Source organism: Bufo bufo, chromosome 3, assembly GCF_905171765.1.
Source record: "Bufo bufo chromosome 3, aBufBuf1.1, whole genome shotgun sequence".
In the NCBI taxonomy this organism is placed as follows: Eukaryota; Metazoa; Chordata; class Amphibia; order Anura; family Bufonidae; genus Bufo; species Bufo bufo.
In genome coordinates this window covers 245,848,165-245,872,801 of record NC_053391.1, presented here as the reverse complement: position 1 = coordinate 245,872,801, position 24,637 = coordinate 245,848,165, and the positions used below count along the sequence as shown (strand labels likewise).

Here is a 24,637-nt window from a genome sequence, read left to right as displayed (position 1 = left end):
AATCAATTTAGTAGAAAAATGTTTCAAAGACCCAAAAGTCCTTTTAAGGACTATTGTGTGTTGTGGCAGGCTGGCAGTATTTTATAGCTACAGTACAATTATTTTTTTTTTTTTTTTTGCAGCGTTTTCAATAGTTTTTTATATAGAGGGTGTCTGACTAGAGACATCTGTCCAATACCTTCTGTGTGTCAGGGCCTGAAAATGGAGAAATATAACTGAAATCTATTTTCCCTTTTCCATACTTTTATGTACTTTTTCTATATACTGTGCTTGCTGTGAACTGTGACATCCGTGCCACATCTTGTGTGTCAAGCGTGCATATAACATTTAATATGCGCAAGGCGAGCAGTAAAGGACGGGGAAGTGGCCGTGATGCTGATGGTTCACGCAGAGGCCGTGGCCCTGTGCGCATTGAAACTGTGCCTGCTGCCAGAGCACAAGAAAAACAATCATCCACGATACTTAGCTTTATGTCACAGTTTGCAGGGCATCGCAGGACAAAACTCTTGAAGTCAGACCACTGCCACAAGGTGGTCGGTTGGATTGCAGCAGATAATGCTTCCAGTCGGTTAAGCACCACCCTGTCTTCCACGAAGTCCAGTCTCAGTAGCCAAGAGTCTGGTCAAGAGAATCCTCTCCCTGATCCTCCTTCCTCCCACCATGGAGAGTCTGGCAAAACAAGTGATCCCACACTCGGAAAATCCAAGGAGCTTTTTTCATCGCCATTACTTGATTTGGCCCTCTCACCAAGCACACTTGAAGAGGGACATGAGATCTTGTGCCCTGATTCCCAACCTCTTGAGCATCCACAGTCACAAGAACATGACAGTGGGGAACGGCAATTAGTGTTTAATGAGGTGGATGATGATGAGACACAGTTGCCAATGAGTCAACCGCAATTACTGTCTCAAGAGGTTGATGAAGAGGATGAGACACAGTCAATCACTGCGGTTGTGGTTAGGTCAACAAATCAAGAGGATGATCAGAGTGAGGAAGTGGAAAAGGAGGTGGTGGACGATGAGGTCACTGACCCAACCTGGGAAGGTGGAAAGCCAAGCGAGGACAGCTGTATAGAGGGGGAAGGTTCTGCAGCACCGCAACAGACTGGAAGAGGCAGTGGGGTTGCAAAAGGGAGAAGGCAAGCCTCACCAAGTAGGCCCGCAACTGTTCCACGGAGCACCCCCTTGCGTAAATTTCCCTTGCCAAGGGGTAGGTGTTCCGCAGTATGGCGCTTTTTTGAAGAAAGTGCGGACGACAAAAGAATAGAAGTTTGCAACCTGTGCCACACCAAAATGAGCCGGGGTGTGAACACTAGCAACCTCACCACCACCAGCATGATCCACCACATGGCATCCAAGCACCGTAATAAGTGGGACGAACGCCTGGGTCCACAATCTGTGTCTGCGGGTCACACCACTGCCTCCTCTTCCCCTATTGTACGTGCTGACCAATCGCCTGTTGAAGGCGCAGGCGAGGATGCCTCCTGCCCTGCACCTGGACCTTTGCAAGCACCATCAGCGACCACATCCACTTCCCTGTCCCAGTGCAGAGTCCAAATGTCATTACCCCAGGCATTTAAACGAAAGTGCAAATACCCAGCCACCCACATGCCATAGCACTAAATGTGCACCTTTCAAAATTACTGGCCCTGGAAATGTTGCTATTTAAGCTTGTGGACACTGAGGCCTTCCACAGCCTGATGTCTGCGGCCATCCTGCAGTACTCTGTCCCCAGCCGCCTTACACCAACATGTGTCCCGAAACGTCAAACGTGCTTTGACCAACGCAGTTACTGGGAAGGTCCACTTAACCACGGACACATGGACAAGTGCATTTGGCCAAGGACCTTAAATTTCCCTGACGGCACACTGGGTGAATGTTGTGGAGGCCGGGAGCGAGTCGTACCCTGGGATGGCACAGGTGCTACCGAGGATTGCGGGCTCTACGTCGATCAGGGTTTCCGCCAGCACCTACGTTAGTGGCTCCAACCCCCACTTCTTCTCCTTCTCCTCCTCCTCCTCCTCCACTTCCACCTCCAAATTATCCGCGTGCAGCACCAGTCAGCCGGTAGCTGGAAGCAGTGTAGCACTGCAGTGGGGAAGCGTCAACAGGCCGTGCTGAAGCTGATATTCTTAGGGGACAGACAGCACACCGCCGCAAAGCTGTTGCAGGGGATAAGAGACCAGACTGAGCTGTGGCTCTCGCCACTCAACCTAGAACCAGGCATGGTTGTTTGTGATAATGGCCATAACTTGGTGGTGGCTTTGGAGTTCGGAAAGCTCACACACATCCCATGCCTAGCCCACGTCTTAAACTTAGTGTTTCAGCGGTTTCTCAAAACCTACCCCAATTTGCCTGAGCTATTGGTGAAGGTGTGCTTTGTGTGTGCACATTTACGCAAGTCATCGACAGCTTCAGCCGGTCTGTCAACGCTGCAGCAGCGCTTTAACTTGCCAGCTCACCAGCTTTTGTACGACGTGAGCACGCGCTGGAACTCCACGTTCCACATGTTGGCCAGGCTTTGTGAGCAGCAGAGGGCAGTAGTGGAATACCAGCTGAAACATGGTCGTCGCCTTTCCAGTCAGCTTCCGCTAATCAGAAGCGAGGAGTGGGCATGGATGTCTGACCTCTGTGACATTTTAAGAAACTTTGAGTAATCAACACAGATGGTGAGCAGCGATAACGCTATTATCAGCATCACCATCCCACTTCTGTGTCTACTCAAATGCTCGCTGCTCACAATTAAGGATGACTCTTTGCATGTGGAAGAGGTGAAAACGAGGGAAGAAGACATTACACAGGGTGATGGCCAGACCACCCTCCGTCCGTCTTAGTTCGAATTGGACGATAAGGAGGAGGAGCAGGAGACGGTTGCCTCCGCTACAGAGGGTAGTATCCATGGAAGTTTTTTTCCATCTGTTCAGCGTGGGTGGGCAGAAGAGGATGAGGAGATTGAGAGTGATCCTCCTGATAACGACAGCAAAGTCTTGCCTGTTGGTACTCTGGCACACATGGCTGACTTCATGTTAGGCTGCCTTTCCCGCGACCCGCGCGTTACACGCATTTTAGACAACACGGGTTATTGGGTGTTCACCCTTCTCGACTTCCACTACAAAGAACTTCTCATCTCTCATTCTTCAGGTGGAGAGGAGAAGCAAAACGGTGCAATACCAGAAGGTCCTTGTTGAAAAATTGCTCCAAAAATTTCCATCTGACAACGCTGCCGGCAGAGTCCATACTTCCTTGGCCAACCGAGGAGGGGAGACGAGGGGAACACACAGCAGTTCCAACAGAGCCAGGGCAACACTCTCTCCAAGGCCTGGGACAGTTTCATGACACCCCCGCCAGCACCCTCACCCTGATGCGCGGCCTAGTGTCACAAGGAGGGAGAAGTTTTGGAAGATGGTGAAGGAGTACGTAGCAGAACGTGTCGGCGTCCTCAGTGATCCCTCAGTGCCTTACAACTATTGGGTGTCCAAGCTGGACACATAGCACGAACTGGCGCTCTACGCCTTGGAGGTGCTGGCCTGCCCTGCCGTCAGCGTTTTGTCTGAGCGGGTATTTAGTGCTGCTGGTGGCATCATAACAGATAAGCGTATTCGCCTGTCAACTGAAAATGCTGACAGGTTGACGCTTATAAAAATGAACAAGGCCTGGTTTGCCCCAGATTTCTCAACTCCACCAGAAGAAAGCAGATGAACAGAGGCACTTTAAATGTGTTGTTTAATGTACTCAATACACTGTATTCCCATGCACCCCTTCCACCACAAAAAAGGGTATATGGTTAAATCTTCCTTTTCTCATCCTCATCTGTCATCATATCAACATGCTTATTCGTCGCATATATGCCCTCGCATATAATTTTTTACATGGTCAGCTCACCTGCAGGCCCTTGCATATAATGTTTTACAGGGTCAGCTCAACTGCAGGCCCTCGCATATAATGTTTTACAGGGTCAGCTCAACTGCAGGCCCTCGCATATAATGTTTTACAGGGTCAGTTTAACTGCAGGCTCTCGCATATAATGTTTTACAGGGTCAGCTCACCTTCTGATGACAACAGCAAAGTATTGCCTGTTGGTACTCTGGCACACATGGCTGACTTCATGTTTGGCTGCCTTTCTCACGACCCGTGCGTTATACGCATTTTAGACAACACTGATTACTGGGTGTTCACCCTTCTTGAACCCCACTGCAAACTTCTAATCTCTCATTCCTCTGGTGGAGAGGACAAGCAAAATGGTGCTATACCAGAAGGTCCTTGTTGCTCCAATTGCTCCAAAGTTGGATGTGCGATCGCCTAGAAGTTATCTAGAGTCAACAAAGCGGCTGCAGGCCCTCACCTACAAGTCCATCTAAGTTGCCAAGAGTCTGGGCAACACAATCCTCACCATAATGGCACCCTGGGTGAACATTGTGGAGGCACCAGACTTGCCCTCCAATAGATCCTCGTTAATGGACAGTGTACTCATTCCAATAACAGGGCCGCTTAGGAGTGCTGTATTGTTATTTATTAAGAAAAAGGGGGATAGTCAGCACCTCCCAATGCTCAGGTGCACGCTGCCATGGCTGTATAAAAAAAAAGAGGAATGCAGCAGCACCCTGCAAATCAGATGAAATACAATAATGCCATAGTCACAAAAATTATTATAGTGCTAATGCTACGCTTATTTATAAAGTTAAATGCTTGGCAAATCCATTTTGTATAAAACCATCTGAGCCCGTCTGCCGAACATCTAGGTGATCTCTGTAAGACGTGTTCTAACACAAAATACTACCTGTTATGCGCCAAAATGGCCGCTATAAAGTTCAGGAAGTGTTGGATCCACATGCATGCTGGGTCCACTCTGCCTTTTACCATTTTTGGTGCTAAAATGGCCTCCATTACTTACAAGTGATTCAGGTACCAACATGCATGCCGAGCCCACTCCATACCTTTCCTTGTGCCAGACAGCTTCCAATGAATGTAGTGAGAGAAGGCCACAGCTTTATACTGTGACTAATTAAAATCAGCCTATGGGGCAGACAGGCTGATCAGGAGTGCACGACTATCTGGACTGCCACATCTCCAGAATTGTAAAACTGCAAAAAAAAAGGAAGTTAGTCAGCACCTCCCAATGCGTAGGTGCACGCCGCCATGGCTGAAAACAAAAAAAAAAGAGGAATGCAGCAGCACCCTGTTGTTGTTATTTATTGTTACTACCGAGTCGGGAGTGGGTAATTGCCCTTTCTCAGGCTCTATCTCCGGCATCGAACCCTGATTCCCCGTTACCCGTGATCGCCATGGTAGGCACAGAAAAGAACATCGAAAGTTGATAGGGCAGATATCTGAATGGATAGTCGCCGTCACGGGGGTTATTTAGAGTCACCAATGCGGCAGCAGACCATCGCCCCTAATGTTTTAGATGGTCAGATCAGCAAGCCCTTGCTCCAAATGTTTTTGAGTGTCACCAGCAGGCCATTAATAATCATTTTTCAAGGGTGTGTATGATGTCATCCTTTATGTGTAACAAAGGGTGTTTTGGAGTGCCGGTTCCTTGTAATTTTTGGCAGCCCTTTCCCTTAGTGCATAGGCTTTATGAGTCTAGGAGTCCCACTACCTGAACTATTGTACCACAATGTGAATAAGGCCCTCCATTATGTGATATACAGGTTGTATCGGAGTTCCTTTTCCTCTTCTAATTTTTGGCAGCACTTGCACTTTATATACAAGTAAATATACAGTAAAGAATGTTTTTTTCGGTTTTGTGCGTATTATTGTCAGTCTGTAAAAGTGGCGTACTATTCGGACAACCTGGTTCCCAGCAGCGACCTGCGAGTACAAGATGCATCCAGACATCCTCCCCATGCTGTTCCAGAAGCATTTCGGTTGTGTTTCAATAAATTTCTGACATTTTCCTATAAACAAGGCACCCTCCCCTCTTCAGAGCAGGGGGTGCCTGGTTTAATGCTTGGGTTCTCCCATTGACTTCCATTATACTCGGGTGCTCGGTCGAGCACCCGAACATCCCGATGTGTTCGGCCCGAGCACTACGGTGCTCGATTAACACTACTCAATGACTAAGGCTACTTTCACACCTGCGTTAGGTGCGGATCCGTCTGGTATATGCACAGACGGATCCGCACCTATAATGCAAACGCTTGTATCCGTTCAGAACGGATCAGTTTGCATTACCATGAACAATACATTACCATGATAATACAAACCGATCCGTCCTGACTTACATTGAAAGTCAATGGGAGGCGGATCAGTTTTCAATTGCACCATATTGTTTCAGTGAAAACGGATCTGTCCCCTTGACTTGCATTGTAAGTCAGGACGGATCCGTTTGTCTCCGCATCGTCAGGCGGACATCAAAACGCTGCAGGCAGCGTTTTGGTGTCCGCCTCTAGAGCGGAATGGAGGCTGAACGGAGGCAAACTGATACATTCTGAGCGGATCCTTTTCCATTCAGAATGCATTGGGGCTGAACTGATCCGTTTTGGGCCGCTTGTGAGAGCCCTGAAGCGGATCTCACAAGCGGACCCAGAAACGCCAGTGTGAAAGTAGCCTAAGGCTGGCTTCACACCTCTGTTATTTCCGTCATAACAGAACAAAGAAGAACAGTGGTGATGCAGGATCCGTCATAAGAGACAGAAACCAGTGGTGTCCAACACATCTCATTGACTATAATGGGGTCTGATAGATTTCCATCATGGTATCAATCATTTTACTGGATCAAGTAGCACAGTTTGCTGCAATGCAGCATCCAGTGGAGAGGTGAATGAAACCTTGACTACATGAGCAGTTGCACAAATCTCATTGATAGTTTGCTATAATATCAGGCTGTTAATGTCACAAAGTATTAGCTATGTACATATTGTCAGCTTGTGAACGTAAACATTTAAAGGCTGATCAGCTTGGGTGTCGGGAATCTGAGTCCTGCCAATCTCATGTTGTTGATATATCTTGAGGATAGGTCATTGATCTACTAGCACTACACATCCCCTTTAAGCATTAAAGGGATTATCTAATGATTAATGTAAAAAATGAAAGTCAGGCATAATATAGTGTGTGACAATCTCTTTCTAATAAAGCTAGAACCAGCCCTGTTCCCCACATAGATCTAGAAATCTCCCTATTGAATGCTGTGCTAGATTTTATATTCACGCTGGCAGCTTAGGGGTCATGTCTCTTCTCAGGGAGTGGGTCCTTTCTGTTACAGCTTTTTCACTGTAAGGGCTCATTCAGAAGGCCGTATGAAAGAGTCCGCACCCGTTCCGCAATTTGTGCAGAACAGGTGCGGACCCATTAATTTCAAAAGATGGCTCCGCAAAGGATAGAGTGGACAAATATAGACTTTTTCTATTACTGTTGCGGCCATGTGCAGTATGCAAATTTCAGAACGCACACCACGGCCGGTATTCGTGTTTTGCGGATCCACAAAACACTACAGCTGTCTGAATGAGGTCTAACTGTCACGACTTGACCTGACTATTGACAATTTAAGGATGAACTGAACAGGTGTAAATTGGCCATTCAGATTAGGGTAAGTTCACACTTGGGTTGAACGGATCAGGCAGGATGTTCACCAAATCCAGCCAAGCCAGATACTGCCATACCTCACTATTTGCACCAGTTTTTGTCCTGCCGAAACCCAGGACTCATGCCAGAAAGAGTTTGGATCCCATTTTAATCATTGGGATCTGGCCGTGAACGGCAGTATCCAACTGGATCTGGTGAACTCCGACAAGCTGCCAGATCTGTTTAACGCAAGTGTGAACTAGGGCTGCACGATAAATCGAAAAAATAATCGAATCGCGATAATCGGCAAATGCGATTTGGCCGACCCGAAAATGCCGCGATTATATATGAAGGGGCCCCGCGCACATAACTGGCTTTGTGTGTAAAGTATTTTACTAGTGTGTGAAACAATCTCTCTCCTATTGATAACAGGTCCAGCCTCTGTACTCACTGTCACGATGAATGCAATGCACGGCAGCTAGCGGACTGGCCGGCGCGTGACTGACGTCACTTAGTAACGCTCCTGCTTCCTGAAGTGGAAGGAGCGTTACTAAGTGACGTCAGTCACGCGCTGGCCGGCCCGCTCGCTGTAGTGCATTCATCATGACAGTGAGTACAGAGGCTGGACCTGTTATCAATAGGAGAGAGATTGTTTCACACACTAGTAAAATACTTAACACAAAGCCAGTTATGTGCGCAGTTTAGGACATAAGATGCTATATGTCTTATGCTGGCCCCCCTCATGGCCCTATGTGTCATAGCACACATCCCCCATAACACTGTCCTCCACAGATCCCCCACATAACGGCGTCCTCCACAGATCCCCCACATAACGGCGTCCTCCACAGATCCCCCACATAACGGCGTCCTCCACAGATCCCCCACATAACGGCGTCCTCCACAGATCCCCCACAACACAGCGTCCTCCACAGATCCCCCACAACACAGCGTCCTCCACAGATCCCCCACAACACAGCGTCCTCCACAGATCCCCCACAACACAGCGTCCTCCACAGATCCCCCACAACACAGCGTCCTCCACAGATCCCCCACAACACAGCGTCCTCCACAGATCCCCCCACAACACAGCGTCCTCCACAGATCCCCCACAACACAGCGTCATCCCCAGATCCCCCATAACTATGTCATACCCAGCCGCGTCAGCGGCTCATATGGGAAAATCCAAGCAAATAGACCTCTAGCACAATTCCCTTAAAATATTGCATCACACATCTTTATCGCAATTTTTAGGGCCCTAATCGCAATCGCACAAAATTCCCATATCGTGCAGCCCTAGTGTGAACCTACCTTTTAGTAGGTGGACGTGCACATTACTATACAGACTGAACACAAGTGGGCAGCATTATAATGAAGTAAAGAGAATATGTAACAACTAGAGCAGAAAATAAATAACATTTGTTTTTCATGCTGAATTATAGCAAAATAAAATGTGAAATTCACAATCGTTTACTATGAATCTTTTTATTAGAAAAAAAAAAAACACGTTCTAGATTCCCCTTGAGCCTCAAAAGCAATTTGACTCCTCTAATTTCTTGTTAGCATTCACATTGAAGGACAATGCAGCCTGCAATGGCTGATATAAGAGCATAATAGACTGTCTTCAGTAATGCCAAGGTATGGGAACTTTTACATCTATGCTTGTAGGGATTTCTAGTTGCTCTTAGATGCCCAGTCATAATGATACATACATTTTAAGTCAAGGGAAGGTAAAGGGAATGTCTCATGTTCTTTAGTTCCCTGGAGCGCTGCCTTGAAGATACAAATTGCTTTTCTGTATAGGCAGCGCACCAATTTCATGCTTATGTCAATTGTGAAAGAAAAGTCTATACCAGGAAGTGATGGAGCAGAGCCGGAGATGCATACAGAGTGTTATCAGTGCGTATAGTGTTAATATCCTCCTTTTATCTAGGCCTCCTGCAGTAGAATAGAGCTTTTATTAATTACCCCATCATCTAATGATAATGAGATGACTCTGCTCATTCCATCCCAAGCTACAGCAAAGCTAACAAGAGATGCAGAGGAAGCACTACCCTGTTGAGACTGCTCTAGCAACCAGTGTGGAGACTGCAATATTTCAGAACGGTCAAATAAAAAACACCAAAATGTTATTTTATGATGATACATTCTCTTTAAGTAAACTTTAAAGCTGGCCATTTACCTACAATAAACTGTTTAGTTGTATATAAGACTTGCTATGGGAGTTAAAATCACAGGGAAAAAATGTTATCTGTGCTACAATTATTGCAAACTGTTGTGTGTATTCCAGCTTCTCCCGAAATATCATCTTGCACAGTTATTGAAATGTTCAGAGATAGTTGTGGATCAGATGCCTTAATCTCTAAGCTTATGACCAGTGTAAAGGGTTTTCCATCTTAAACATTTATGGCAAACCTACAAGATAAGCCATAAATATCTGGTATTTAAAGGAGTTATGTACCTTTTTGATTACTGATGATTTATCCTGTGGATAGACCATCAGCATCTGACCGGTGGGTGTCCCAGGTGCCAGATAGATCTTCGGTAATAAAAAGGTTCAGGATTCCCACTTTTTCAGTAGAGCTGATCCCAGCTTCACCTTGTGAAGTGTCTACTAGCCACTACCTCCAAATGGAGAATGAAGGAGAGGGAGTACTTGCACAGCTAAGCCATGCTCTATTTATTCTCAGCCAGATGTGGTGGCCGCCAGGTAGGTGTACCACCTTTCAGACATGTTGGTATATTGGGGGGAATTTATCATAGAATGGTGTTTTACACCCGTGTATGATATCCCCTGCGCTGCCAGAGGATGTGCCTTATGTATGATGAGGCTCACACCTAGTCCTACACCTTCGAGCTACTCTTGATTTCACTCTTCTTTTACACCAGAAAACTGGCGTAAAGGAAGATAAATTTGCCAAGGACGTTGGCCCGCCCCCTCTCTCAACATGACACCTTTTTGGGAAAATGACAAGGGCAGCATAGAAACAACACTCGCTCTTAGAGTTAGGAGTAATGATGTTTAAAAAGTTGCAAACCCGAGCTTGCCATTACACCTAGAGGCTCTGTTCTCTCTGCAACTGCTGCACCCTCTGCACTTTGATTGACAGGGCCAAGGAATGTAAGAATCGTCATGTGTGGCCCTGTCAGTCTAGGTGTAACGGCAAGACCCTCATTGCTCCTAGAGGCTCATTTGCATTTTTCTCAGCAATGTGGTACACATGAACATGGAACCAACATAGATGCCTTCAGCTGCCAAGCGCACATGTAACAGGACAGCCAGTTACATAGGTACAAATCTGCTGACAGATGCCTATTAATCATGTACATTAGGACACGTTTTTAGTCCCAGCTGATCCTACCAGAAGAAGACCAACTAAGATTAGTGTAAGTTTTGCACATGCAAGATATCTAGAGGGATGACTTGCAGATGAACAATCCATATCTATTATTTTTACTTTTAGGGATTACTTATGCTGCTCCAGAACCTGCCTACAATTCACTGGGGCAATGAGGAAATCGGCCTCCTCTTGGCAGAAGCATACAGACTGAAATACATGTTTGCAGATGCTCCCAACCACTATCGGCGATGAAACGTATTGTGCTCCACGGCTGGACACTCCAGAAATCCTGCTACCAGGAAGAAGCGTGTACATTTTGCACCAGTGCCTCCTGCATTACTTTTCACTCACTCATTTGGACTTCTTTTAAGCATTTGTGTGTGAGTGCGTAAATATCTATTTAATGAAAAGACTAATGACTGGACCTGTGATCAACCCTGTACAGATTATTTGTATATTAGCAGACTTTCATATGTATATGGATAGAAATGTATATAATTTAAATTTATTTGTAAAATGTGATTCTTTATCTCATTCAAGTATATATGCTTTGTCTTTGTTGAAACCTGTGGCTCCTGTGTAAAATGTGCAAAATTTTAAGGTTATTAACAAAATAATAGTTCAAAGACACTCCTGCAAAAAGCAAACATTTTAAAGCTTTGAATGTTATGTCAGATGCCACCAAACACATGTACCGGGATTCCTCTGTTTCTCTGATGCATCCCCTAGATACTGTTTATTTAGTCCCTAGAATGTGCATAAGAAGTGTATGACCATCACTCAGGGACAGCCAGGAAGAAATAGGGGTAAATGGGAATATTTCAATATTCTTCACTGGAGCAGCACATATCACTGTGCATGGTACTGACCAGGGAGCTTAGCCTTCAGTTTCAGCAACATGGCAGAGGATATGAATAAAAAAAAATAAAAAAAATCTAATTCTGTTTTTATGTACTGTTAGAGGCGCAAACTTGTACTGTGATTTATGTGAGGTACTGCAGTTGTAGATTTGCTGCTACAAGGTGGACTAACAAGTGTCAGTTATGCCGTGGCCTACTCCATTTGTGCTTGTTTGTACCTGTGCTCATAAGGAATCGCCATTGTTTGAAAATCACTGGAAGGACAAGTGAAGAATTCTCCATCGTTATCAGTTCAGGCACTGGAGAATTCAAGCTCAGTAAAGTGCAATTATGGAAAAGCAGTGGATTTAGTTATCAGACTGGAATGCATGCCTTTGTTCATTGACCATCCAACTGTGACAATGAATAAAGTACACACATCTCTACAACTTGAACACATTTCTCTGGATTATGGCACTTACATGTTAATACATGGAAAGAAAATGGATACCAGGCAAAAGCTCAACTGAGCACTGCAATATAAAGGCTTTCTTACCTAAAGCTTTCACAAAGAGTGGCTTTGAGCAGTTCTAATAAAAGATTGGTTATTTCTATGATTTTGCTGTGAAAAATTATTTATTAAGGAATGTTCATGTGTTAAAAATATACACTTTATATCATTATGGTACATACTAGTGCAAATGGAAAGTGAAGCAGTTGCCCTATGGAAACGATCAGGTTTGCAATGTAATGGCATTGGCTCTACTTTACCGTTGCACCAGTTTGAGCCTATCATCAAAATAAAGCACCATAAGTTCCAATGCAGACACCAAATTGTATATTAAAGAGGACCTTTCATCATATTAACTCTAGTCTAATTAGTATCCTACCTTATAGGTGCCCCGCTCTTAGCCAGGGAGAATGAGCTCAAGTTCTCGTGAAAATCTCGAGAACTTGAGCGTGTAGACATCCGGAGCCTTCTCCCTGGCTAAAAGCGGTGCTCTCTGATTGGATGTGCTTGCAGCCATGGAGAAGATAACCACTCTCAGGAGAAATAATAGACTCCGCCTAGTATAACCGAGTTGCTTCATTATAACATGAGGTGGCAAAAAGTAAGGGGCCAAGAGCGGATGAACCTTTAGAAAAAAAAAGTGTGCCAAGCTATCAGTGGGGGCCGCCCTATAAGGTAGGATACTAATTAGACTAGAGTTAAGATGATGAAAGGTCCTCTTTAAGCACTATTCACACTAGCTTCAAGGCCTCTGTTGCTATTCTATCCAAATGGAAAGCATAACTAATCGTAATAAATGCTAATGACTTTAAAAGTCTTGTACTAAAAAAAAAAACACTCACTTTGGTATTCCAGTTCAGACACATAAAGATGCAATACCATAGTGTGGACAAAGTGCCTTTTCTAGGAAAAAAAACACAGCACTTTTCTAATCTGCACAGTGGTGCATGTCCCTGCCTAAGTTTACACTGCTTAATTATATATTGTTACAGGGTTCTTTGTATGCATCGATTTAAAGGGGTTTTCTGAGACTTTTATACTGATGACCTACCCTCTGGATAGGTTATCAGTATCTGATCAGTGGGGGTCCAAACCTGTACATTCATTGGTCACATGGCCTACGCACAGCTTAGCCCCATTGAAGTGAAAGGGGCTGAGCTGTGATACCATGTATAGCCGCTGTACAATGTGCTACTGTGAGCACCAATGCCTTCTCAAACAGCTGATCAGATACTGATTACCTATCCCGAGGATAGCTCATCAGTATAAAAGTCTCAGAAAGAGCATTTGTCATCTTACAGAGCTCTTTATTTTAAAGCCCAGCTAAACATGAGATGGAGTGTAAACGGCCCCTTTGCCATAATGAAGTGCTAACATGCTCCATTTGGATACTACATGGGAGATTAATGGCTTTGTTACTCTGATTAATGTATTCTGTATGCTCTGAAATTCTGCTTTAAAGATAAGATCGATAGGAAGATGATATGTGTTTGCCCAAGATATTGCATTGGTGGAATGTGCTTTTATTTCCAAGTTGCTTTTTTTCTTAACAGGTTATAGCGCACAGAACAGTCACCATTATCACCCTTGCCATTAAAGTCTTTGTAACCTCATTGACCCTTTTTTTTTTTTTACCTTTTTGAATCCTATAAAAAAAAGGTTATCCGTCTTGTGCAACTCCTTACAGCGGAATTACACTGCCTGACTGAGCAGGCAATTATCAGGAAGGGTCCATTCTTCCTGATAATTGCCTGCTCATTAAGAGAGGTAAGAGTTGCATTTACATTAGAGATGAGCAAATTTCTTGAAATTAATTTTGGGTCTTATTCGCCAAATTGTTGAAAAAATTTGACACTGTTACAAATCGATTCTTCCCGAATCCAGTTCTCCTGAAAGTTACTATATAATGCTCTCTGGTCTCCCGGGTCTTATATTTTTTTCTATAAAGACTATGGGACGAGAGATAGCGAGAGCAAAGTATGCCACTCTGGGTTTCTGGAAAAGATATTCAAAGTAGCTTTTCTAAGCCTATCTGATGCTAGCAGATGTAAGATCTGCTAATTTTCATAAATTTTTGTCAAACCCAGAGGAGAGCTGACTGGCTTACAATACTCAAGCATACTCTTTGCCCTCCATAAAGAGAAATAATACCCCAACCAAGGCCTCTCAGACAGCCAAGTACATTTTCTATGAAAAATCTTATGAAAAAGCACTGATTGAACAGTGGTTAAACAAATAAAGGAAAGCTGATCTATGAAAACGCAGGGAGATATTTACAAATATACAGTTAGGTCCATAAATATTGGGACATCGACACAATTCTAACATTTTTGTCTCTATACACCACCACAATAGATTTGAAATGAAACGAACAAGGTGCTTTAACTGCATCTATCAGCTTTAATTTGAGAGTACACTGCTCAAAAAAATAAAGGGAACACAAAAATAACACATCCTAGATCTGAATTAATTAAATATTCTTCTGAAATACTTTGTTCTTTACATAGTTGAATGTGCTGACAACAAAATCACACAAAAATAAAAAAATGGAAATCAAATTTTTCAACCCATGGAGGTCTGGATTTGGAGTCACACTCAAAATTAAAGTGGAAAAACACACTACAGGCTGATCCAACTTTGATGTAATGTCCTTAAAACAAGTCAAAATGAGGCTCAGTAGTGTGTGTGGCCTCCACGTGCCTGTATGACCTCCCTACAATGCCTGTGCATGCTCCTGATGAGGTGGCGGACGGTCTCCTGAGGGATCTCCTCCCAGACCTGGACTAAAGCATGTGCCAACTCCTGGACAGTCTGTGGTGCAACGTGACGGTGGATAGAGTGAGACATGATCTCCCAGATGTGCTCAATTGGATTCAGGTCTGGGGAACGGGCGGGCCAGTCCATAGCATCAATGCCTTCGTCTTGCAGGAACTGCTGACACACTTCAGCCACATGAGGTCTAGCATTGTCTTGCATTAGGAGGAACCCAGGGCCAACCGCACCAGCATATGGTCTCACAAGGGGTCTGAGGATCTCATCTCGGTACCTAATGGCAGTCAGGCTACCTCTGGCGAGCACATGGAGGGCTGTGCGGCCTCCAAAGAAATGCCATCCCACACCATTACTGACCCAATGCCAAATCGGTCATGCTGGAGGATGTTGCAGGCAGCAGAACGCTCTCCACGGCGTCTCCAGACTCTGTCACGTCTGTCACATGTGCTCAGTGTGAACCTGCTTTCATCTGTGAAGAGCACAGGGCGCCAGTGGCGATTTTGCCAATCTTGGTGTTCTCTGGCAAATGCCAAACGTCCTGCACAGTGTTGGGATTCAAGCACAACCCCCACCTGTGGACATCGGGCCCTCATATCACCATCATGGAGTTTCTGACCGTTTGAGCAGACACATGCACATTTGTGGCCTGCTGGAGGTCATTTTGCAGGGCTCTAGCAGTGCTCCTCCTGTTCCTCCTTGCACAAAGGCGGAGGTAGCGGTCCTGCTGCTGGGTTGTTGCCCTCCTACAGCCTCCCCCATGTCTCCTGGTAGCGCCTCCATGCTCTGGACACTACGCTGACAGACACAGCAAACCTTCTTGCCACAGCCTGCATTGATGTGCCATCCTGGATAAGCTGCACTACCTGAGCCACTTGTGTGGGTTGTAGACTCTGTCTCATGCTACCACTAGAGTGAAAGCACCGCCAGCATTCAAAAGTGACCAAAACATCAGCCAGGAAGCATAGGAACTGAGAAGTTGTCTGTGGTCACCACCTGCAGAACCACTCCTTTATTGGGGGTGTCTTGCTAATTGCCTTTAATTTCCACCTGTTGTCTATCCCATTTGTACAACAGCATGTGAAATTGATTGTCACTCAGTGTTGCTTCCTAAGTGGACAGTTTGATTTCACAGAAGTGTGATTGACTTGGAGTTGTGTTGTTTAAGTGTTCCCTTTATTTTTTTGAGCAGTGTATTTGCATCCAAATCTGGTGAACAGTGTAGGAATTACAACAGTTTGCATATGTGCCTCCCACTTGTTAAGGGCCCAAAGTAATGGATCATAATCATAAATCAAACTTTCACTTTTTAATACTTGGTTGCAAATCCTTTGCAGTCAATTACAGCCTGAAGTCTGGAATGCATAGACATCACCAGACGCTGGGTTTCATCCCTGGTGATGCTCTGCCAGGCCACTACTGCAACTGTCTTCAGTTCCTGCTTGTTCTTGGGGCATTTTCCCTTCAGTTTTGTCTTCAGCAAGTGAAATGCATGCTCAATCGGATTCAGGTCAGGTGATTGACTTGGCCATTGCATAACATTCCACTTCTTTCCCTTAAAAAACTCTTTGGTTGCTTTTGCAGTATGCTTTGGGTCATTGTCCATCTGCACTGTGAAGTGCCGTCCAATGAGTTCTGAAGCATTTGGCTGAATATGAGCAGATAATATTGCCCAAAACACTTCAGAATTCATCCTGCTGCTTTTGTCAGCAGTCACATCATCAATAAATACAAGAGAACAAGTTCCATTGGCAGCCATACATGCCCATGCCATGACACTACCACCACCATGCTTCACTGATGAGGTGGTATGCTTAGGATCATGAGCAGTTCATTTCCTTCTCCATACTCTTCTCTTCCCATCACTCTGGTACAAGTTGATCTTGGTCTCATCTGTCCATAGGATGTTGTTCCAGAACTGTGAAGGCTTTTTTAGATGTTGTTTGGCAAACTGTAATCTGGCCTTCCTGTTTTTGAGGCTCACCAATGGTTTACATCTTGTGGTGAACTCTCTGTATTCACTCTTGTGAAGTCTTTTCTTGATTGTTGACTTTGACACACATACACCTACCTCCTGGAGAGTGTTCTTGATCTGGCCAACTGTTGTGAAGGGTGTTTTCTTCACCAGGGAAATAATTTTTTGGTCATCCACCACAGTTGTTTTCCGTGGTCTTCCAGGTCTTTTGGTGTTGCTGAGCTCTTTTTAAGAATGTTCCAAACAGTTATTTTGGCCACGCCTAATGTTTTTGCTATCTCTCTGATTGGTTTGTTTTGTTTTTTCAGCCTAATAATGGCTTGCTTCACTGATGGTAACAGCTCTTTGGATCTCGCCTTGAGAGTTGACAGATTCCAAATGCAAATAGCACACCTGAAATGAACTCTGGACCTTTTATCTGCTCATTGTAATTGGGATAATGAGGTAATAACACACACCTGGCCATGGAACAGCTGAGAAGCCAATTTTCCCATTACCTTTGGTCCCTTAACAAGTGGGAGGCAAATATGCAAACTGTTGTAATTCCTACACTGTTCACTGATTTGGATGTAAATACCCTCAAATTAAATCTGATAGTCTGCAGTTAAAGCACATCTAGTTTGTTTCATTTCAAATTCTTTGTGGTGGTGTATAGAGCCCAAAAAAATTGAAACGTGTCGGTGTCCCAATATTTATGGACCTGACTGTACTGTATACAGAAGTGTATTCGAAAGGAATCGGAAATGTAAAGGGAGGACTTATATTTCTCCTTTCTGCTGAATCCACTTCTGGCTTTGGCTGAAAAACCTTCTAGAAATATTCAGTGTGAAACTACCCTTAGAGAGTTTTACACAGGCTGAGAATCAGAACAATTATCAGGAACAAACATCCATAGGAATGCTCAGTCCTGATAATTGGTCTGTGTAAAAATGATGCTTAAAATCCACATTTGTATGCAGCACATGTCCCTGGGATGTGCTGGCGAAAAACAATGTAACTGTATGGGGATGAACTAACATAGTGACAATCATACATCCCCATACAGTATCCGTAATTGCAGATTTTAAGGGCAGGAAATGATTGGGAATAAACTTTCTCTTTCCCAACCATTGTCCACTCTTTCTGCCCATGGAAAAGGGCTAATCATATGGCCCATACCTTTTACTGGCCAATCTAATGAGAATTCAAGGGGCTATTACATGGGTGAACTAGCATCCATAGGCACCATTTGAGTAAGCCATGTAACAGGAAACAGAAGCCATAACTTATATACAGTCGAGTCCAGGGGCGGACACAGACAGCAGAGTGCCCCTGTACAAAGAATGTGGCTGGGCCCCCTCCACTTCAAGCCAAGTTCTCAACATAGCCAATTCCGTCCTAACATTACTTATAGCCTATACAAAACATACAGGTTAAGGCTACTTTCACACCTGCAGCACTACGCTCCGGCCACCTGATCCGGCAAAGAATGCAAGGAATTGGCCGGACACAAACTCAGGCATGCAGCGGTTTGTGTCCCGCTGATTCTCTGCATTTTTGCCAGATTGTGGCCGGATCTCTGCCAGACCCCATTATGGTTAATGGGGCCGGCGGACATTCTGTCTGCATTCAGCAGTGCTGGAGCATTCCAGCAGGCTGTTCTCTGCTGGCAGAGCCTGCTAGAAACACTAACTTAGCAGGTCCACATACCTCTTACATCCAGTGACGTCTTCTTTGATGTAGATGTTCTCTGTCCTCATCTTCTCCTTTCAGACCACACTGCCATGATGATTTTTTTTCAGTCATCTATTCTCTCTGCAGGGTTTGACAGACAGACATCTTAGTTTCCTAGTTTTCCATCATCCTCCCACCCAGTGCCGTTTCTAGGTAAAATTTCTCTCAGGGCGAGTGTCAAAAAAACTGCTCGATAAAATCATATGAGAAGAGTACTTGCAACCATCTCACCATATATATATATATATATATATATATTTTTTTTTTTTTTTTAATGCAAATTGCAGGTCCACAACACACCCGCCCGGCACCCCTATAGAAATGCCTAGAATAGGACATGTTCTATCTTTTGCGGAGCTGCGGACCCGAAGATCGGGGCCACGCTCCGCAATTGCGGATGCAGACAGCACACTGTGTGCTGTCCGCATCCATTTCATCCCCGTAGAGAATGAATGGGTCCGCACCCGTTCCGCAAAATTGCGGAACGGATGCGGACCCATTTTGAGGACGTGTGAATGGAGCCTAACTCCTACACAGTGTAGAGGTATACTGTATATTGTGTGGCACAGTGTATGTTATGTATGCTATGTGTGTATAACAAACATATTTCACATGAAAACTTACAATTGCTTGGCTCGGCCCTTGGGGATCTCGGACACCACTTCAACACTTGGCTGGGGGCTCAGCGGAGCTGATGTGTTTTATCCTAATGAGAAAGATTTCATAATAAGGATTTGGAGAAGGGGCAGAGGGATAGCATAGCAGGGAGAGTAATATGCTTCTCTCTTCCCCCCCATGGCCCAGTATCATAGTGCCATCTCCCCCCCCCCACAAAAAAAAGTGCCAGTATCAAGGTGCCTCTCCCCCCCCCATGTGCCAGTATCATAGTGCTATCTCCCCCCCCCCAAAAGTGCCAGTATCAAGTGCCTCTCTCCCCCCCCATGTGCCAGTATCAAGTGCCTCTCTCCTTCCCCCATGTGCCAGTATCATAGTGCCATCTCCCCCCCAATGTGCCAGTATCAAGTGCCTCTCTCCTTCCCACCCCCCATGTGCCAGTATCAAGTGCCTCTCTCTTCCCCCCATGTCCCAGTATCATAGTGCCATCTCCCCCCCCCCCAAAAAAAAGTACCAGTATCAAGTGCCTCTCTCCCCCCCATGTGCCAGTATCATAGTGCCAAACCCACCCATGTGCCAGTATCAAGTGCCAACCCCCCCACGTGCCAGTATCAAGTGCCTCTCTCCTCCCCCCCATGTCCCAGTATCAAGTGCCTCTCTCCTTCCGACCATGTGCCAGTATCATAGTGCCAACCCCCCCCATGTGCCAGTATCAGGTGCCAACCCCCCTCCCCCCCATGTGCCAGTATCAGGTGCCTCTCTCCTTCCCCCCCATGTGCCAGTATCATAGTGCTAACCCCCCCCCCCCCCCCCCATGTGCCAGTTTCAGGTGCCAACCCCCCTCCCCCCATGTGCCAGAAGCAAGTGCCTCCCGCTCCATGGCAGTAACAGTCAGGTATTTAAAAAAACACTTATACTCCATGTCAGCGATGCGATGCAGCCTCTTCCTATATGTACATATATGGAGTCAGTGCTTGTGTATTCTAATTTAGCCTGTATTTCAGAAAAGTTTCTGCTGGGATTCGAACCCATGACTTTCTGTATCAGAGGCAAAGCACCTAACCATACGGCCATAAGATCTGCCTTGCTACTGACTGAAAAAATTTGAGACTTTATAGCTGGCTAAGTGTACATCTATACACATGACAGCTGCCCCAACACACCCAGCACTGCTATATCTCTATATGACAGCTGTGCCAGCACACTCAGCTTTGCTATATCTCTATATATGATAGCTGCCCCAACACACCCAGCACTGCTATATCTCTATATGACAGCTGTCCCAGCACACTCAGCTCTGCTATATCTCTATATATGATAGCTGCCCCAGCACACCCAGCTCTGCTACATCTAATACACATGACAGCTGCACCAGCACTCTCAGCTCTACTATATCTCTATATATGACAGCTGCCCCAGCACACCCAGCTCTGCTACATCTAATACACATGACAGCTGCACCAGCACACTCAGCTCTACTATATCTCTATATATGACAGCTGCCCCAGCACACCCAGCTCTGCTACATCTATATATCTCTAAGTATTGCTATACAGTAGAGAGATATAGCAGAGCTGAGTGTGCTGGGGCAGCTGTCATGTGTATAGATGTAGCAGAGCTGGGTGTGTTTGGGCAGCTGTCATGTGTATAGATGTAGCAGATCTGGGTTTGCTGGTGCAGCAGTCATATATAGAGATATAGTAGAGCTGAGTGTGCTGGTGCAGCTGTCATGTGTATTAGATGTAGCAGAGCTGGGTGTGCTGGGGCAGCTATCATATATAGAGATATAGCAGAGCTGAGTGTGCTGGGACAGCTGTCATATAGAGATGTAGCAGTGCTGGGTGTGTTGGGGCAGCTATCATATATAGAGATATAGCAGAGCTGAGTGTGCTGGCACAGCTGTCATATAGAGATATAGCAGTGCTGGGTGTGTTGGGGCAGCTGTCATGTGTATAGATGTACACTTAGCCAGCTATAAAGTCTCATATTTTTTCAGTCAGTAGCAAGGCAGCTTTTATGGCTGTGCGGGTAAATGCTTTGCCTCTGATACTGAAGGTTGTGGGTTCGAGGACACATCTTACCCTCTCCTGAGGTCAGCAATACAAATGACTATACCTTGGATTCGTAAATGCCGGCAGCAGCGCTCATCTCCTTCTGTGCCTTGCCGGCGCCCCCCTTCTGATGGCTGCCCGGCCCGCCCGCCCCAAGAAAAGGCCCTGCTCCCACCTAATCAACACCCCTCTAATATTGTGCCTGCTGTGCTCCATATACAAGTTACACACAGATAGTTCCCCTTCAATAATTATTGGCACACAGTGTCCTAAAAAATAACTGCGCCCAGGAAAGTGTCCCTGACACTAATAGTGTAAACATAATGTTCCCCAAAAATAATTGTGCTAAGCTGATACTGTGCCAGTAACATGGCTCCCTAAAATCCCACCAATAGAAATAATTATCTACCAGACAACACGTAGTAGTAATAGTGCCCCTACAGTAATAATGTCCCCACTGTTTCCCAGAAGTAATAATGCTCCTATTGTGCTCATACTAGTATTCAAGTTCCTCATAGTCCCTCAACTGTAATAAAGCTCACCATAATGCCCCCCGTAGTAATAATTCTCTTTATAACTCTTTGTGTAACAGTAGAAAAATGCCCCCTTATAATGTGCGCCAGTATATACCTCCTCTTAGTGCCCCCAGTTGAGCCAATGTCTTCATAGTATAATTTGCACCAGTATAAAATACTCCTATATCGTGCACCTCGCCTTGTCCTTATGGTGACTGACAATGTGCCAGTATCAAATGCCCCCATAATGTATGCAGGGCCGGCCACCGCGTAGAGCGCACTCTGCCTGGGGGCACCTGCACTCTGGAGTCCGAATCCTACTTGTGATCCATCTGACATCATCTCCTTGACTCCTTCTGTTCTCCTGTACTTGCCGGCCGGATGCGCTGCGAGTGCGAGCATGAGTTTGTTCAGTCACTTCGGGCAGAGCAAGCTCACACACAGCTACTAGACCCTGGTGCATTTAAATCTCATTTAGGCTGTCTTTCAGAAAAGTTTCTCCTGGGATTCAAACTCACAACCTTTCACATCAAAGGCAAGGCATTTACCCACACAGCTATGAAAGCTGTATAGCTAATTGCTTTTTTTAAGCAACTGACTATACAGCTCTCATAGCTGTATGGCTAAATGCCTTGCCTCTGATGTGAAAGGTTGTGAGTTTGAATCCCAGGAGAAACTTTTCTGAAAGTGTTTTTTTTTTTTATATATAAATACCACACTGTTACTTTACTTAATTTTTTTGAGTAACTGGCTATACTGCTCTCATAGTTGTGTGGTAAATGCCTTGCCTCTGATGTGAAAGGTTGTGAGTTCGAATCCCAGGAGAAACTTTTCTGAAAGTGTTTTTTTTTTTTTAAATACCGGACTGTTACTTTACTGCCACGGGGGAGGGGGGGCTATTGGCGCCATGATACTGGCACATGGAGGGGGGAGGAGAGAGGCACTTGATACTGGCACATTAGGGGGGCAGGGGGAGAGGATGGCACTATGATATTAGCACATGGGGGGGCAAGAAATGGACATGAATCATGAGGGGCAGAAATGTGAAATGATGGGGGGGGGGGGCGCCAAAATGTAGATTCGCTTGTGTTGACAAAAATCCTTGCACCGGCCCTGACTTCGGGCGCGCAATCCCGTGAGACCAGTGACCTCCAGAGGTGGTTCTCACGGGATCACGCGCCGAAGACACATGATCTTGGCAAGAGCCAAGGCAATGTGGACCTGGAGCACAGCGAGGAGCAGAACCTGGTGAGCACCCCTGGCAACCGCACTCTGACAACCAGCACTAGGGTGTCAGAGGCTGCAGGACAGTGACTGGCAGCAAGTGTGTACAGGGGTCAGGGCACACCTGCTGCTTGACTAGGGGCCATAGATTCTGACTGGCACAGGGTGCCCAGCAGTGGCACATGGAGCCTAATAGGTGGCACAGACTGTCTAAAGGACTATGAATGGTATAGGGTGCAGGACAGTGCCAGACTGGCAGAGGGCACAAGGCAGCATACTGTTTTATGTTGCCCTGGTGGCACAGGATTTCAGACAGTGGCTGAATGGCGCCTGGCAGTGAATAGGTGGCACTGCTCGTGTTTGGTGTGCCAACCTGCTGAATAGCGCAGAGTGATTGGCATGTGTTAATTCATAGTTTTGATGCCTTCATAGTCATGAAAATAAAGAAAACTCTTTGAATGAGAAGGTGTGTCCAAACTTTTGGTCTGTACTGTACATGACCATAGTCAGACTGGCACAGGGTACGCGACCATAGTTAAATGTTGGATGCAATAGGTGGCTGAAAAAGAGGCGGGTAAAAGGGTGTGGTCAATGGGCGGAGTCAAGGGGCAGAAAAATTTGCTTTTGCCTAGGGTGGCAAAAATCCTTGCACCAGCCCTGAATGTATGCCAGTATAATGTCCCTATATAATGACCCCAATAGTGCTCCTTTTCCCCCATTCTCCATAGTGGCCCCCATGTGTGCCAGTATATGAGATAGGGTCCCCATAGTGCTCCTCCCCCTCCATAGTGCCCCACATGTCTTCTAGTATATAAGATAGGGCCCCCCATAATGTTCTTTCCCCTATAAAGTGCCCCCCATGTGTGCCAGTAACTAAGATAGGGCCCCCATAGTGATCCTTCCCCTCCATAGTGCCCCCCATGTGTGCCAGTAAATAAGGCCCCCATAGTGCTCCTCCCCCTCCATAGTGCCCCCCATGTGTTCTAGTATATAAAATAGGGCCCCGATAGTACTCCCCCCTCGATGGTACCCCCATGTGAGTCAGTATTTAAAATAGGGCCTCCACAGTGCTCCTCCTACTCCTCCATAGAACCGGCTGCACATGCGGTATGTCCGCCCTTGGTCGAGTCACATTTTTATGACCACTTCCTACTTTCTATGTCTGCAGAGCATACCTCATAAAGGAAGTCACGTGTCGTGAGTTGGCTTGCTGAGCATATAAGGTGTGCAATAGGCTGTCTACATACATATCCTTTGTTGCTGAGGGATTATTAGTGATTTTTACAGGCCAAGGGTGGCAGTACTTCTGAAATTGTGCAGTTTGTGAACTTTTCGTGTGCTGTTGTAGTACAAATGTATCATGAGTTGAGAAACCATTGTAAATAAGGCTGCGTTCACACCAGTTATTTGGTCAGTTATTTCCATCAGGTATTGTGAGCTAAAACTAGGTGTGGGTCAAAAAAACACAGAACAGGTGAATATTTTTCTATTATACTTTATTTCTGAATTGGCTTTACTCCTGTTTTTGGCTCAAAATAACTGATCAAATAACTGAAGTGTGAGCCTAAGCGACATGGAAACTGCA

General features: G+C 45.5%; 1 protein-coding gene across 1 annotated transcript in view; it reads left to right on the top strand.

The window, feature by feature from the left end:
• The window catches only part of TBC1D22B (TBC1 domain family member 22B), a 69,981-nt gene extending 58,154 nt beyond the window's left edge, over positions 1-11,827 (top strand). The window contains exon 13 of the mRNA XM_040424067.1: positions 10,964-11,827. Coding sequence (XP_040280001.1) covers positions 10,964-11,092 — 129 coding nt within the window. The 3' untranslated portion in view covers positions 11,093-11,827. The remainder of the gene's footprint in view (positions 1-10,963) is intronic.
• Positions 11,828-24,637: the final 12,810 nt, after the last annotated feature.